The sequence below is a fragment of the Gavialis gangeticus genome, unplaced genomic scaffold (assembly GCF_001723915.1).
Source record: "Gavialis gangeticus isolate Ggan-Ray unplaced genomic scaffold, GavGan_comp1, whole genome shotgun sequence".
Lineage (NCBI taxonomy): Eukaryota > Metazoa > Chordata > Crocodylia > Gavialidae > Gavialis > Gavialis gangeticus.
The window spans coordinates 109,056,863-109,073,848 of NW_017729031.1; the positions used below are offsets into that span (position 1 = coordinate 109,056,863).

At 47.4% G+C, this 16,986-nt stretch overlaps 1 protein-coding gene across 8 annotated transcripts in view; it reads right to left on the reverse strand.

Annotated features, from left to right (window-relative positions):
* The window catches only part of ARHGAP27 (Rho GTPase activating protein 27), a 69,367-nt gene that overhangs the window by 24,747 nt on the left and 27,634 nt on the right, over window positions 1-16,986 (reverse strand). For 7 of the 8 annotated variants that reach the window (XR_002098695.1, XM_019523564.1, XM_019523569.1 and 4 more), the window contains exons 2-7: window positions 16,070-16,510; window positions 15,446-15,664; window positions 12,441-12,551; window positions 11,252-11,319; window positions 9,569-9,656; window positions 725-829 (exon numbers count right to left, since the gene is read on the reverse strand). Coding sequence is in view for 7 of the 8 variants with exons in the window: in XM_019523564.1 (XP_019379109.1) it covers window positions 725-829; window positions 9,569-9,656; window positions 11,252-11,319; window positions 12,441-12,551; window positions 15,446-15,664; window positions 16,070-16,510 (1,032 nt within the window). In the remaining variant the exon portion in view is untranslated. Of the gene's footprint in view, window positions 1-724; window positions 830-9,568; window positions 9,657-11,251; window positions 11,320-12,440; window positions 12,552-15,445; window positions 15,665-16,069; window positions 16,511-16,986 lie in introns of those variants that run through there. The other variant, XM_019523568.1, reaches the window with a different exon arrangement.

The following is a 16,986-nucleotide window of genomic DNA, read 5'->3' on the forward strand; positions in this document are numbered from 1 at the left end:
ATCTGCTCAGATCCCTTCCAACCCTACAAACTATGAAACAATGTGTCAGGATTTATTTCCCCCCCGAGCCTGCCTCAGAAGCACTGGGTGTTGGTTGCAGCCATGGCTGGGCATTTTGACTGGGGTATGCCAATGCTCTTGGTGGGACTAAAATCTGGAAATTCCCAACTAGAGGGTTTTGGCCCTCTGCTCAAGATCAGACTGATCACCACTTTTGGAGTCAGGAAGGAATTTTACTCCATGGTCAGACTGGTATAGATTGTGGGGATTTTTTTCCCTTCTTCTGTAGCTGGGGGCACAGCCCTCTTCTTTGGATCTCCAGTATATTTTAACAATCCTGGCAGCAACAGGACATTGGCCGCCATGATCCCCCCACTTTCCCTGTGGCAGGTTAGGGTGGTATGTCTTGTGGTTGTGTGACAGGGTTGATTCTATCATTTTAGCTAACAGATTAGACAAGGATTTGTACGGAACCGTTTGTTCAGGGCTCACCCTGCCCCTGGCAAGGGGTTGGACTAGGTGACCTGAAGCAGTCCCTTCCAGCCCTACTTTTCTGGCTGTGTACCAGAGGCAAGTGAATTACACCAGCATAGGGCTAATTACCACATGTCCACTCCTTTTTCATGCCTGTTGCATGTCCAATGATTTTGGCGTAATCGTTGCCAAGGCATGCTTCCCTGCTACATAGACACAGAAGAAGTAATGCTGCACTGAACAGATTTACCTCTAAAACATGCTTCTTGCTTGATTTCTCTTTGGTGGCCCATGAAATAGTGGCCCCCAGCAGACCCACAGTATGCTCAGGTGTGGTCAGCATGGCAGGGTGTTTCTGCAGAAAGAAAAGAGAACTGTTATACTTGGGATCCATAGGACATGATGCTGCTATTCATAGCTGCAGTGGTCACAGGATGGAAGACATCTCTTTTTTGGCAGGCTAAGGAAACAGTCACATGGGCAGACTACCAAGCCCGTCCATGGCATTTCTCATAAGGGTATCTGGGAGGAACACCGGCACACATGCAAGGCTCAGAGCAGGGGGTGGGTAGGCTTCAGCTGGAGTCATGCTACGCTCCAGCCACTGACTTCAGGTACAGTTAGTGCCAGCAAAATGGCTGCTATCACAGAGGATTACTTTGTTGGCATCTGTGAAGCCTAGAGCATTTCTAAGGGTGGTATTACAAGTTACCTTTATACAATTCTGAAGTCACCTAAGACAGAAGTGTCCACACATTAAAGGGTGTTAAACTCTGCTAAGTATTTATGCCACTTCAGGCAAGGGTTATCTTTAGGTCATTCTACCTAGCTCAAGCTAGTGAATTGTTAGTCTGCTGCATGGAGATAAAGTGACCAATTTGCAGTCATCTAGCATCCCAGGATGCATTGCTTCCAGCCCTTCTACCCCTGAAAAAACTTTCTACCCTCCTAAACTTCACTGCCCAGGGGGTGGTACTGGCCCCAACTCACCCCCAGTGGGTATGACCCCAGCCTACATGACACCATACTGCCAACTCCAAGGACCCAGGAAGACCCAATCTGGGACCCTGGGCTGGATGCCAGGCCTGTGGCCCTTCCCCAGAGGGACAAAAGCTTAGCCCACTTCCAGGTGGCTCTCCCCTAGCCAAAAGAATTGGGGGGGTGGGAGGGAGGGGGGAGCATGGCTTCCCTTCCCAGCATCCCGCAATCCTGGGGGGTGGGAAGGGGATGCCTAGTACCAGGCATAGCAAAAGCATGGAGTCTGGGGAGGCATGCTAACCTGGGATCCATGTCATCACTATGGTTAGTCCCTGGCAGCTCTGAGCTGGGAGCAGAGCTACCGAGTTGCATGAGCATGGAGCCCAGGGCGGCATGCTTCCCTGAGCTATGTGCTTTTGCTCCCACCTACTCTGTGCCTAGAGAAGTGATGGAGTCCTAGCTCCTTGCCATGCCCGTTAGCTGATCCTCTAATGGCAAGTCACAGTTCTGCAGGTCAGAGATGGCATTAACCTGCAGCTGCTCGAAAACTCTGCTAAGTTCAACACCAGTCAACATGCCACAGATTTAGAATGGTTTAAGGGCAACCTTATGAATCTCTCTGAAAGCACAATTCACAGATAAAATACCAAGAGCTCAGAGTTGGTTAGGAGGTGATAGGCTGCTCAGCAAGCAGAAATGGAAGGCAGGAAGGGGGCCCCAGGCAGGATTGTCAAAGAGCCCAGATGACTTTGGAGCACAAATTCAAGATATTTAGTCTTAGGGACTGGACCCAACGTGTGTCAGATTTTTTTGTTTGTTGGTTTGTTGTTTGGTTGGTTTTGTTTTTTTTTTTTTTTTTTTGGGGGGGGGGGGGGAGGAAGTTTGGGGGTTTGTTGTTTTTTTTTTTTTAAGGGTATATAAAAGGTAGACAACACGGAGCCATACACCAGTGTTACCCTCTAACATGTAGCATTGAATTACCCAGGGGAAAACAGTAAGGACTTTTGCTTCCTTCCCAGGGTAGCTTTTTCCTCAATATAAAATGGCTTTTTCCTGCTCTTGTGCCACCTAGTGGCAAGACCCTATAACAATATTCGCCCTAGCAATTATCGCAAGATGATTAGTGGTTGGTTTGCTCCAGCCCCTGATCTGATGTACAATGGTGTACAACACTGATGCGAGTTACAGCTATGTTAACAGGCTGTGCCCAGGTCCTTGCTGAATTAAATGCTTTTGAGGATCTCAGTGCCAATGCCAGGGATGGCTGAAGCCCAAGAGTAGGTGCTCGATGCCCAATGGCCACCTCTTGAAAGCTGAGCTAAACAGAGGGCAAGCCATCCTGACACAGACTGTCCTGTTGAGCTCAACAAGAAGGGAACCTGAGGCGAAGAGAAATTAAGGGGGAGCTCCAGAGAAAAAGGAGTTGGAGGTGTCTCAAAATTGCATTTTATCCAGTGACTAATGTCACAAAATACACAGAAAAGGTCTGTGAACCTGGGAATACAACCTGTCTGAAGACAGTGTCTAAACTACTAGACAAATAAAACCTCTCCTCTCATGCTCGCTCAGTCCAAAATAAGGCTTGAGGTTTTTTTCAATGGGGACGCCCACACCAGAAATAGCTTACAGCCTAGTTGTCAAGGGGCCCTTCTGGTAGATTTGAGGAGAGATCTGACCCCAGGTTACCTCAAAGGCAAGGCGAGTGCTTGGACCACTAAGCTGTTGTATTGATGGGGCAGGGGGGTTGGGGGAGGGGAAAATAACCCCATCTTCTCTTCCTGCCACGGTTTGAAGAAAGCGGTGGTTAGCACTGCATTTTGTGAGGAGCTTAATGCTGCTGGGCATGGCATTAAACTGCATCCTCTGCTGCCTTGGGGTCACTTCTTGGTTGAAGAAAGGCTAAGGGACCTCACACTGACAGAAGAAGTGCTCATGCTGAGGTGACGGGCAGTTAGCAGCTCTAGTCAGGTTGCTCTGGCAGAAGCTCCACCCCGTGCCACTGAATGTCTAGACCTGTTCTGGCCTTTGGATTTTGGCTCAGTGGTCTAAAGGGGGATGACAGGTCTATGGCAGCCTTCGCTCCTCCATAACTCTGCCTAGGCATAATACACCTACTTTCTCGGCAAGATGGTTGCAGGGGTCCGAGAGGCATAAGGGCCCCGAGGAAGCTACCAAGATTTCCAAGCAGCCCTGTTTAGGGATGGACTGCTTGCCTCACATGAGGGTGGCCCTGGAAAAGGTTGTCAAACAAGCCCTGCCTCATTTCTTACATCCTGGCTCAACTGATTTTACAAACAGAATTACTTGCTAGAATATATGGACTCTGACCCCTGGATATGACTTTGATCTGAACTCAGGTCTGAGGAAAATGGCTGTGTTGAGTAATGAGCTTGCATGTTTCAGAATTGACATTACAGCTCTTTCGGAAACTCGGGTCTCAGACACAGGCTTCACATAAAGAAGGATTTCACCATGGCAAAACCTGGTTACTGGCATGACAAAGGAGGATTACTGGCATAGCAAACCTGAAGGAGTAAGGAGAGAGTATGGTGTAGGTTTTGGTCTGAGAAATTAACTTATGGACATTGCAATTGGAGTTTCCCACAATGACACATGTACCATGACACCTTGAGTTAAACTAGAGAAGGGATTCATCACCCCCATCAGGGTCTATGCTTCAACTTTGCAGGCTGGTGATGAGAAGGACAGACAGCTTTATCAACAGCTGGAAGAACTGATTGGCAGGATTACACAGAAGGAGCCCATTCTAGTACTTGGGAGACTTCAATGCAAGGGGTTAGGTCCAATGCTGAGAACTGGCCCGGGACTCTGGGTATGTATGGCATTGGACGTATGAGTGAAAAAGGTCAGAGAATTCTTGAGCTCTCTGCCAGTCAAGGAGTACTGGCGACCAATGCTTTCTTTGCTGGTAACATCAGAAGAACATTGTGGAGACACCTAAGGTCCAAGTACTAGCATCAACTGTACTTAGTACTGACAACACTTGAAAGATATCCTACATACACGAGCTTTTCAAAGCACAGACTGCAATGCAGGCCACTCCCTTGTCTGCTGCAAAGTGAAATTTTGAACTAAGAAAATCTATCGCAATAAAGCTGCTGGACAACCTTGTACTGATGTGTACCAAATGATTGAAAAGTTGTTTTTTGACAGGATCTTTGAAGTAGTAGCAAAATCAGCTGGAATGAATGAAACTGCATGAGATGCACAGGAAGTCCTAAAAAGAAGTATGTACAATGCAGCAATCAAGAGATTTGGAAAGAATACTAAGAAAAATGTCAACTGGTTTGTAGACCATTTGGAGGTACTGCTGCCACTTGCTGAGAGAAAAAAAAACTGCCTAATCACCTACAAGTCTACTCCTAATTCACTCAACAACCTAAGAGAAGCTTGTAAGGCTGTTCAAACAGCTTCCAGGAGGTGCATTCAAGAATTTTGGCTAGGTCACTGTGACAGCATCCAACAGCAGACAGTAGACGGTTGTGTGAGGACATTAGAAAAGCCATTGTACCAAAGTACAAGACAGCTCTGTTGAAAGACCTGGATGATAATATCATAATTTATATGGGGAAGCATCTGGAGAGGTGGATTGATATACTCAAGGGTGTCTGTAGTAGACTAATGTATGCTAGACAAATTGCCTGGGTTTGATGTTATGACTTTACTAGATGCCATATCTACATTAAAGGAACTTGGAACAATGCATCGAGAGATCCCGATAACAGATCTTCAGGATCTGACAGTTTACCTGCTGAACTTTACAGACATGCAAACAAAGGCTTGCTGCAAACACTGCACGAGCTATTGCTACTCTGTTGGAAGGAAAAAATTATTCCATAAGATTTCAAGGATGCTTATTTCATCCAACTCTATAATACAAACAAAGGAGACAGAAGTGACTGTAATAACTACAGAGGTACATCTCTTTTCAACATTGCAGGAAAAATCTTAAGTCACATTCTTTTACCTAGACCTCAAGCATTAGCTGAGACAATCTGTCCTGAAAGCCAGTGTGGCTTCTGCTTGGAAAGGCTCACCATAGATATGGTCTTCTCTGTAAGACAACTGCATGAAAAGTGCAGGAAGGAGTGCATCCCATTGTACATGGCTTGTATACATTTAATAAAAGTCTTTGACATGATTAGTCGATCAGGGCTTTACACTGTTCTGAAGAAGCTTGGTTGTCCACCTATGCTGCTAAACCTTGTAAAATCCTGATATGATGGTACGGAGGCAACTGTAATTTATGAAAACCAGGAGTCTGACTTATTCAACATCAACAACAGAGTGAAGAAAGCCTGCACACTAGCTCCCACATAGTTTAACATTTACTTCTCATTCCTGCTTCAACAAGTGTTCTGTGATGCTAGAGAGGACGTTTCTCTCAGTACTAGACATGATGGAGGACTGTTTAACACTGCAAGGTTCAGGGCTAAGACAAAGGTGAAGCACATCATCATAAAGGACCCACTGTTTGGATGATGCAGCCTTTGTGGCTTCCAGTATTGATGCCCTACAACACCTCATTACTAAGTTCTCAGACTCATGCAAAATCTTTGGGCTAGCAATAAACTTGAAGACTGTTATGTACCAAGGCTCTTCAGAACCAGTTCCAGATATCACCTTTAGATGGTAGTCGTCTGATGTTGTTGACCAATTTTTCTACCTTGGCTCTGTTACCAGCAACGTAGATCTTGATGCTGAACTCGCTAGTAGAACTGGCAAAGTGGCCAGGAACTTTGATCTTTTGCTAGACAGAGCCTGGAACAATAACAAACTGTCAACTAAAATGAAAATCCATATTTATGAAACTTGTGTTTTATCCACTCTTCAATATGGCTCAAACATGGATGACCTATGCCAAACTTATCAAAAGACTAAACAGCTGTCATATCAGATGCCCATGTAAAATTCTTCAAGTAACATAGCAAGATAGGGTGACAAATGTGGAAGTGTTAAATCATGCTGGTGTGTCATCCATGGGAATGTTGATTAGCATGAAAAGACTCAGGTGGCTTGGCCATGTCAAGCAAATGCCAGATCACAGGATCCTGAAGAATGTGCTGTACTCTGAAGCTCACAAAAGATCTAGAGAGAGAGGCAGACCACTGTGCAGATTTTGGGATGCTTGCAAAGATGACTTAGCATTGTTTGAAATCTCTGTGGATGATTGGGAAAGGAATGCAGAATGCCACTCTGGTTGGCAGACTTGGTTTGCAGATGGACCAAGGTGCTACGAGGCAGACTGGATTAAGTTTTGTGATGACTGGCATCAGGGGAGGAAAGAGACTGCTGCTTGGGATTCAGAGCATTGCTAGTATGTAGGTATGCCCTACCTGTGGGCAGGACTGTCACGTGCACTTCAGACTCAACAACCAAAGAATTTAACTGGCGCATACACCATGCTCTGTAAAGAACTACAGTAGCAATTGACAATGTTGCAGGCTCCAAGATGACCTCATGGGTCAGGCCCTTGGAGGACTGAGGTGGTCATAGTGGGATGAAGACACCTGGCTTTCAGGTCCTAAGGGGATTAGGCATGAGCTAGTGCTGAGCTGCTCCGACCACGGAGAAAAATAAAACATTCAGTGCCCAGGGACCTCCATAGGGCTCTTCCCTTTGGACCTAGGTGCAGCTCAGAAGGGGGTTTCAAGGTTGCAAGTTTGAACCGAGGTAGAGAATTTAGAGACTGGAGAAGAGGCCCAAATCCTTTTCTGGGTCCAGCCCAAGACCCTAAACTGAGAATATGAGCAAGGATTCAAGCCTACTTGTTCATATTTGCTACTGGTACCTGTCACCAGCAGTGCTGCTGTCTTCCCCACAGCTGACCCCTCTGAAGCAGGTGACAAGAAGGTAACAAATAGTTTTATTTTACTGGCATAATGTAACTGTGTTGAATCCTGGCTACTTAATGGGTCAGTAGGTCTATTCACCAAGTCAGTAAACCCATAGATTAAAAAATGGGTCAGGTATCCTGCCATGCATTAGTGCAGGGGGAAGGAGGAGTATCAGATTGACTTAAAAAAATAAAAATCATTTATAGCCTTTGCATCATCTCCCAATGCTTGTCTTTGGAGTAATAGTTTGCCAGCCTATCTTTCTCCACAACCCCAAAGGATAGAAACAATCTCTTTGAAACTGAAAACTGAGTTTCTTACCTAATCTCGCAACTCTAGAATCCTTAAATATAAAATACACTGAAATTTTCCACAAGACATAGTGGAAAAATCTCATCTTTCATTTACCCTCCAAATATCTGTGTTCTAGCCTTCTCTGTTGAAAAGCTATAGGTCTCCCAAATAGGAGATGAATGGGACTGGCACAGTAAAGGCTGCCTGAGAGCTTGCTATAAGAACAAAATAAAGCTTGCTTCTATTAATGTTATGGGTGGTAAAGGTTTGGTGGTGAAGCTCTGGGATTTCACCTTTTATACTTTAAGAGGTGGTTTAGCCTTATGTAAAGCTCCAAGGACAATCACTGGGAATCTGCTATGCACTGCAGTTCAATAGTGGTACTCAGCACAAGAATCACAAATGCAGTTCAGCCTCCAACTGTGATTTGGGAAGAGAATTCACATGCAGGGAAATTCCAGTGTGGAAGGAGGAGAGTGGGGAAGAGGACAGAATTCCTACACACAGGGAAGGCAAACTTTGGTGGATTCTCTCTCCTTCAAGTCAGTAATGCTAGCACTGGGCACATATTCATGGCATGTGAAATGAGCAGGTGTTTAGGGAAGGTGACCTGTATGTTTGGATTTTCTAGGATACAACATTTTCCACTGGTAAACCACAGTGAAGTTACTGCGCATCTCACTTTTTCAGGGGGTTGAAAGCCCATGTGCTTGCACCTTTTGAGCTGGGATTTTCTAAGCAGTCAAGAGCTGGGGAAGATATTCCCAAGTGAGATGAACTGAATTTAAAGTCCAATGGTGTTATTCTAAAAAAAACACCACCCTTTTCTAGTTCAGCTTAATGCAATTCTAAAGCTGATTAAACCACACCAGGAAAAAGGCAAGTTATTAACATAGCGGCTTGTTTGCTGGAGTTGTTTTACCTGTGGAGACAAGCACCAAAAGGAAGTTAAGAGCTCTAATCCCATTGTGCATCAATGGGAACTGAGCACCTAAATCCTCTTCACCCCTTTGAAAATTCCAGCCTTCCTTATCCACAGCTCAAGAGATCACATTAGGCATGTCAGCTTCTATAAGTCCCCCCAGATGCATCATTTTCTCCCTCATCCATTCAGTTCTCCATCTTGGCCCAGCCCAGAGAGAGTGTACAGTGATAGAAGTTGAAACCCTCATGGAAATGCCTCCTTAGAGCTCCCTGCACTGCATATGAAGCTCTACTTCTGCATGACTAGCAAGGAGCCTGTCTGAGATGAACACCCCTTTCAGAGCTATTTCTATTCTCATTTAGTTCTCTCCCTCTTACCACAACCAGTCACTAGGGTGTTGCAAGCCATCACCACATGAGCGCTGAGAGCCACAACGCTGCCCACCACAAGCAGCAGCAAGTCCTCCTCTCCTATTTTAAAGCAGGTTTTAACCACAGGCTTCGCTGGAGAATCTTAAGACTCTTTTCTACTCATGTTAATTTACTGGACTTCCTTGTTTTGAACACTAACTGGTGGGGGGAGGAAGACATAACCCTGGCAAAGCAGTTTGGTCTCTGCCTGCTGATTCATTCAAGAAGGAGACAGAACTTGGAAACTCACATGAACAGAGGGGCTTTTCAAAGCAACTGATGCCCTCTGTGGAACATTACCCAATTCCAGATCCCAGGGAGGGACTGAAATAGAGAACAAACTAACAAACAGCCTTCACATCTCATGGTTTTTGGGTGCAGGCAAGAATTAGACCTCATCTGAAAGCTGCTACCACATTTAGGTCCACAGGATGCTTCCTAGGGACAGCTGGAAGCTGGCTCCTGCAGGAGTCTTGGCCCCACCAGGAAAGGAGGTGGGGGGGAGGGTGGTATTATGCAGGCAGACTAGGGAATGCTGGTAAGCTGTCTGCCAGTTAGGTGCCTGGGAGCCTGTCAGCAGCTCTGGCACTGGGCTTAGTTAGGACAGCAGCCAAAGGAAGGCGTCTCACCAAACCACTGGAGGACGAATGCTTAGAATCCTTAAAGAAGGTCAAGATGCCCCCTTCCAAGACAGTCCAGGATGAGCTCCAGTTCTTCCTGGAAAAAGAAACACAAAAGGAGCATTAAAACCCAGTGGCAGTTGAGATGGGGAAGCCTGTGCCATGGTTTCTATCCCATGCTTTCCCCTTCTCCCAATAGTGATGCCCATTCTTAAATGGTGTTCTCCAGAGGAAAAAAAGAAAAGAAAAGAAAAGGTTCTTTTAAATACAGTCTAGAATTCCCAATTCAGGATGATGTTCTCTGCATGAAAAGCTCAACCCAGAAAGATGTGGTGATTGCATCTGAAGGTGAATCATGGACAGATACTGGAGCAGTGCAGCCTAGGACTTTCAGAAGCGGGGGGCTGTCCAGCCTTTAACACTCACCAGCAAGGAAGTGGTGAAGGTTGCCTGCCTACACAAGCCAATGCTTCACTGCAAGACTTCTCAGATCAGAAGCCCAAGGTCACTCAGGCATCTGTGGTGGAGCAGACTACTCGTTCAGGATGTCTGTCCTATTAACAAAGCCTTTCTTAAGCAGAAGCAGGACACACTCAGCCAAAAGCTTAAAAGCATGAAGAGAAACTAAGGAAAGTGTCCTGTTTTCCTTGCTCCTATCATATTGCTTACAACAATGTCAAGAGACCACCACCTTGTTCTACAGGGCTTTCCACCCAGCTCTGACAGATCCCAAAGACAATATCTCCCCTCCTCCTGCTTACACTATTAACAGTGACCTCAGGGCCTCGCAGCAGGTTGAACTGTGACATCGTCCATGCATTTGGTGTAGTATAGCCAAAGGCTTGGCCTACATTTGGACAAGGTAGTAGAGGGAGGCTCTGTGCATGTTACAGTTTCTCTCTGCCTCTTTCATGCAGACTGTCCAAGGAGGAGCCCCACTCCTTGCCACACTGCAGGGGACACTGTACAGATTGTACTCTCTGCACCACATAACAATAAAGTATCATCTGTTTCTTGATAAGCCAAAACCCTAGCAAGCTGCTCACTAAAACAAGCCCGGAAATCAGTGTTAAAGCTTCAGTCTGACATAAAAAGAAAAATAAATCAAGGGAAACTATACTTCAGGAAGGTCAGGCACCATGCTCCCTTGTGAAATAGGACTGATCAATGATTTAGTGGGTACTGGGGAAAGGAAGTGCTTCCTATTCAGGAACATGCCAATCTGCATATGCACCCTTAGCTCAGCTCAACTCTGGCCAAAATGAAGCATTGGGAGCTTCAGCATTTTGCATGACTATTTGGGTAAACTAAAATAAACATAGGGGATCACGATGGCACCTAGTGGGCAACTAGATCTGGCTCTCATGGAAAGCTTAGTATCATGTGGCTGAGAGCTGATTGAAGGGCCTCTGGGCAAAACCAGTGGCTTGTGTTGTGCAAGATTTAGACAAGATGATCTTAGCAGTTTCTCTGACCTTAAAATAGGCAGCTGAGTTGCAGACTATACACCGAGGACAGGCAGGAGGAAGGGGTTTGGGTCTGCCTGTGGTTTGCTGCTAGGAAGAGGTAGGTGGAAGAGGGGGAGTTTCTAACTCTCAGCCCTGTCCTTCTGCTTCCATGGTGTTTGCTTTGAGCATTGGGGGGAGGGGGAGGGGCAGAAGGGCTGCCTGGCACATTCAGGGATTCTCTTACCGTAATCGTTTCCCTTTATCAACTATTTTTGTCCGGTTAAGAACTCCAGCTTTGTCGAGGCTCTTGAACTGGAAGAGAAGATAGGAAAAGGTAGGGTTTAAAATCTCTTTCAAGCATTTTCTTTCCCTGCCACACCTTGAGAAACAGGCTTTCACACAGCTGACTTTCAGAATACAGGTGGGTGCAGCTGGCAGCCAAGAGCACTAGGTACACTTCCTGAGCATTAGCCAGGGCCTCCATACTGCCCCTTCCAGAGGAGTGTAGCTAGATCATGTGCCAGTCCAGGTAATTCACTCAGAAGGAGCCTGCACCCAAGAGGTACCTGAGCATATGCTTCACCCAAACCACACCGAGTATTCCCACTGAAATAAATAGGATTTCTAATAGGCCAAAAGCAAGGCATGGGCTTATGCCTCTTTTCCTGAACCTGGAACTTGCTGAACACAGTGTTGTGCACTGAACAGAATGAAGGTGGTGATACTTGAGGGTGGGAACACGCTTGAGACAACATTGCTGTACTCCAGCCACATAAATCAGACAAGATGTCATGTGTTGACAGCACTGTCCCAAGTAAGGGAATGTAGGGAAAGAGACTAAATTGACTAAAGTAAATCATACTGGTGTTCCTGACTTAGAACACTCCCTTTCTTGAATATCAGCTCAGATCACTCTGCCAAGATCAGGACCCAGGAAACTTTGCACATGTCCCTGTGGTTACCAGGAGGGATTGTAGTTCCATTCTACTGCACACCTTGAATGGGAGAGCCCTGGAAACTAGAGCAACTGCCTTGCATTTGTCTGCAGAGGTGCATATAGGGACCGTGGAAGTATCCCTAGCCTTTGCTGGCACATGGCGTCAAAAAAGTTAGAACTGTCATCAAACCTGCTGACAGAACTAGAAGAAACCACCTGGACACGGGGTTTCTGACCATTGCAAGCTCACCAAAAAACCAGCATCCATTCGGAGCCATCAATAGGTCAGAGTGATAGGGCTTAAGGGGATCTCCATCCTACGTCTCAGCCTACCACACCACATGAATGACAATGCATACACAGTCCAGTGTGATCGCTCCAGACCATCCATCCATAAATATTCTGGGCAAATAAATATCAGCAAGAATGAGAACCCCTGGCAGGCTCCCTTTTAAAAATCCTTTTCCTGCTTGTCTGCAGCACAAAACACACTTACCTTCTCCTCTTTCTGTACAAGTAGTGCTGGCATGACATTGTAGTAGCCAGCAAAAGGGATGTCTTGATTGGATCCACTGCTTGCTGTCCATTGATGGCCTGGGACAGAGACCTGAGAAAGGATGCAGACTGGTTGCTGACATTCTTTATCACTAGTAAGATCACAGTGCCTAGAGGCCCCAAGCAATGCTGAAGCCCCATCATGTTGGGAACTGCACACAAACATAAGAGACAGACATGTTCTCAAGGTACCTCATCACCAAAGTGATAGCAGCTCATGTCTGTGAACCCAAAATAGCATTAAATGAGATGTTTTGGCTTCTGCTAGCAGTACGGCTGTGGCAACCCACAGCTTGGTGCAGGTTAGCTATCCAAGAACCTGCTCAGCCCCTCCAGCAGGTTTTGCAGCCAGCACAGAGTTCCCTGCCCTTGCAGCTTAGCAGTACATAAGCAGCCTTCACATCAGGGACCACTATGTCCCCAGAAAGCCTAGGCTAGGGGCTGGAAGAGAACAGAAGCTCCTCAGAAAGAGACTGCAATTGGCTTTTAGATACTCAGCTGTTCAGTGATGGAGCTGGAAGTCAAACCAAATCTGACTATTGGCCCACACTGCTTCCCATTTTTCTGAAAGCTTCCCATCCACCCTCCTTCCTCACATCTCTGCCATCTGTGGAAGACTTCCTGATTGAACATGGTGGACAAGCCACACTAGGTTATCTGCTGGCCACATCCAGATTCCTGACCTGACCCCTGGCCAGTGACTGATACCTTAGAGTGTGGCACCTGGCTGGTTGTGCCCACCAGCACGTGGCATTAGTTAGAATTAATGGATGCTAAGGTCACAGCCTGAGCCAAGGTCAGGGCAGCAATACTAATACTCTCAGTTAGGCCACATTTCAGCTCTTAGAGACCAGTTCTGCATCAATAAGAATCCCTGCAGCTGTGGGGAATTCCAGGTTAGATACACCGCAGGTGAAGCAGCATTTTCTGCTTTTGCTTTAAAGGTGCTTGACATTACTCTAATAAGAAGTCCCATGCTAGCACAATGAAAAAGTGCTCAAGGGGGGTGTGTACCTCCACCATGGCCCCTTTCCAGATTTAATCATCCCATGGGTTGCTGTTTCTGGCCAGGAGGAGCCCTGCTGGATCAGTTCCTCCTGTCCTACATAAAAGCTTCCATGCACAGACTCTGCCCTCTTAACACACCCCAGCTTGCAACACAACCCTAGCGGTCCAGTGCCTGCATTTACTTCTATCACAAACCCTCTCTTAGGCTAGAAATAAGAAGTCTCCAAATGAAGCAGATCAGCTGCATCACAATGTGTTGCAGCACAGATGATCCCTTTCACTGGGTGAAACACATTGCCCCTTGTCCTGTACTTGAGGGTGCAGGACAAGGGGCAATTTGATCTCCCCGCTTTCTCTGCTAAGCCCGACCTATCCCTTGCAATTGCTGAGAAGCAGGTCTGGCCCAGTGGGGAACCCCAACTTCCTCACTTACGGAGAAATACCCCAGATGCCCCAGGGTGCCTCTTTAAGTGGCAAAAGCAGGCTGGTGTTCCGGGGGCTTGAATACTGCTCAATTCCCATGAACACCTGCCCAGGGTAAATGGAGAGTGTGAGCAGCTCAGGCTGCTCTACTCCCTCACCACACAGCTAACAGACATCTGCTGCAATAAAGCTGTAGGGTCCATTACTATTTCATCATGCCACTGATTTTCACAATTTGTTCTATCATTAGCATTTCTTACAGTGGCCCAAATGATATGTAAGGTAATGTCCATTTCCACTCTTAGATCCTGTCCCTCCAGGTATGTTTGCACAGAGCTAGGGACATGGGTGCAACCCTCTCCCTCCCAACACTGACCTACTGCTCTGCACTGATGCGAGTCTTGTGCTGGGCAGGCACCAGGGTAGGCATAGCCATAGGCTTCAGGTTTTGCCTGTGCTGTGCCCAGCCGGGACAAAGTGCTTGGAAGCCCCATCCCCACTTACAATGGCTCCCACTCAGAGGTTCAGAGCTTGAGGCAGAAGTCACTGGGTGAAGGCCCCTGCCCTGTGCTATGCAGTAGGCCAGACCAGATAGTCAAGAGTCCCTTTTGGCATTCAGATATGAGCCAGTGTCACCACTCCAAAACAAAGGGCCTTTTCTAGTACCACCTAACCTGCCCTTATCAGAGTGTTTACTTTCAGCCCACTTGCCAGTACCAGGTCATCCCTGCTGCTCCATCATGAAGTCAGGTTCCATTATAATCATACATCCTCTAACATGCCTGGGCTCCTTGTTTCTCACTCAGCCCTGCCAAAGTGAAAGAATTCAATTTCTACCCCGCTAGGCCAGTCACCTTTCAAGCATCCCCAGCATCTGCTCTATTCACCTTAATCTCCCATTGATTGCACTGGGGAAGAGGTAGGCAACATGTCCCCCAGCTTGTGACAGGCCTGTCTGGCCACCTGCCATCCCCTTCCTCAGCACCTCACGCTTCCTCCCTGGAGTGGACCCTCTGCCACTGCTGCCTCCAGCTTTGCTCCACTCCATTGCAGAGAGCTCTGGAAAAAGCTCCTTGTTCAAGGCAGATGAATGCCCTTTGCAGGACTTTGGCCGACCTACAGTCCCCTGGTCTTCTTGAGAAACAGCTTAAGGCATCTCGCACAGGGTAGCTAAGCCCAATTATTCTTCCCTTCAAGAGGCTTTCTGTGCCCCTCACCACCTCTTCACCAAAGACTACCCAGCCTCTGCTCCCATCCTCCATTTCTCTCAAGCACCACCACTGCTCCCTTTCCTTTGCCCTGGCCGTTCAGACTTGCCCACCATTCCACTTCCAACGTGCTGACTTCTTCCTTAGACACCTCCCCCAACACTAGTCAGGCTCCATATCCTCCCACCTTCAAACCATGCCATCTCACCCAGCCCCTGTTCCCTCTCTAATGACTCTAGCTTCACCCCCCCCAACCAACTCTGAGGGCAGGCAGTCACTGCTCTTGTGCTGTGGCAGTACTACGTACCGTGTCCAAGGCATAAGTGCCTGGATAGAATGACTGTCCCTCGGGATTGTTCTGGCCATGCCAACCTGGAGGCGAGCTCAGGTCCTCAGAGTGCCTCGGCATTGGAAAGTAATGGCAGGCACCATGCTCATAAGACCCCACCGGGGAGTAGTCCTCCTCAGGATACCCCTCTGTCTCATCAGGAGACAGATCTGGATAGTCTGTTTCTGGAGTTGGCGGCTGAAAACACAATAAAGGTCAGCTCTGCACACCTCTCCTTCCCACAGCTGCCATCCCACCCCCCCTCCTGAATCCCTGTCCAACCTCAAAAGGAAAAACGCAGCAGTGTGGTGCACAGGTTCCCCAGTGCCTGGATATCTTTCTGCTGGGAGCTCTCCAAAGCAGAGATACCATCCTCCTGGTAACTCCAAGTCACCTTCAAGGATCCTCACTGTTCCTGCTGCATCCCCCCCTGCCTACACATACCCAAGAGGTGTCCCAAAGTTCCTACCTCTTAAAACCTGCCCCAGATGCCCCTCCTCCCCAGCTGATCTCTACTGTGTCCCATGACTGACAGCCTCTGGCTAAGAGTGCCCAATGCACCCACCCAATATCCCCACACCCAGGTCCTGACCAGCTGCTCACCCGCTGGTCTGTGGGTGTGTACTGTGCAATTGCAGGATACATCTCTTGGGAGCTGGGTTCGTCTCCAGCTTGGGGGCGTTCCCACGATGTTTCACCTGTTACTGAATTATAGAAAAAAACCTGTCCGCTGGCTTCATCCATGTGCTGGCACCATTCAGCCAGCATAGGGCTGTAGGTGAGAGAGGGCGAGGGAGAGGTAGCAGGACTCACTCCATCTTCTAGGTTCTCAAATGGGGAGTCCCACGTGGTCTCGCCAGTCACTGGGTTGTAATAGAATAACTGTCCACTGTCTGTGTCTGTGTGGGTTTCCCAGTCTGCAAGGCTGCTGCTCAAGTGCTGCTTAGGTGGAGTGGAGGCAGCAGCTGCTTCTACTTCCTGCTGGAGTTCCTGTATATTCACATACACTGGGGCAGAGATCTTCTCTTTCTCCTCCTTACGGACCTGAGGGGGATGGAAACAGCATTCAGTTTAGCCAGCCAAGAACATTAGATCTGCTCTCCATCCAGGGGGTTGCAGCTTTGGACTGCAGGCAAGGAACTCATGGTGGTAGGAGAGCAATTGCAAAGAATATCCCCCTAGTATCAAAAATAGGCCACCTGCCCCAATGCTGAGGATAGGCAAAGGGTTCTGGGAAATAAGACCTGTGTCAGGTAATACCTGCCACCAGTGAGGATATGATAGGTCACCATGGGACACAAAACAGTCCCGTCAGACCAGAGCCTGTACCAGTGTTGTCAGCCCCAACCATTTCAAAATCGTACGTCAGGCCTCAAAAAATCATGGCCTGCCAGTTAAAAAACAAACAGACAAACCCCCCCCCCCCAAATTACTGGGACTTCATAATGAAATTAAATTTTGGTCAACACTGCCTCCTAACCCTAGACTCCCCTCTCCTGGTTAGGCTTCAGCTTCACAAG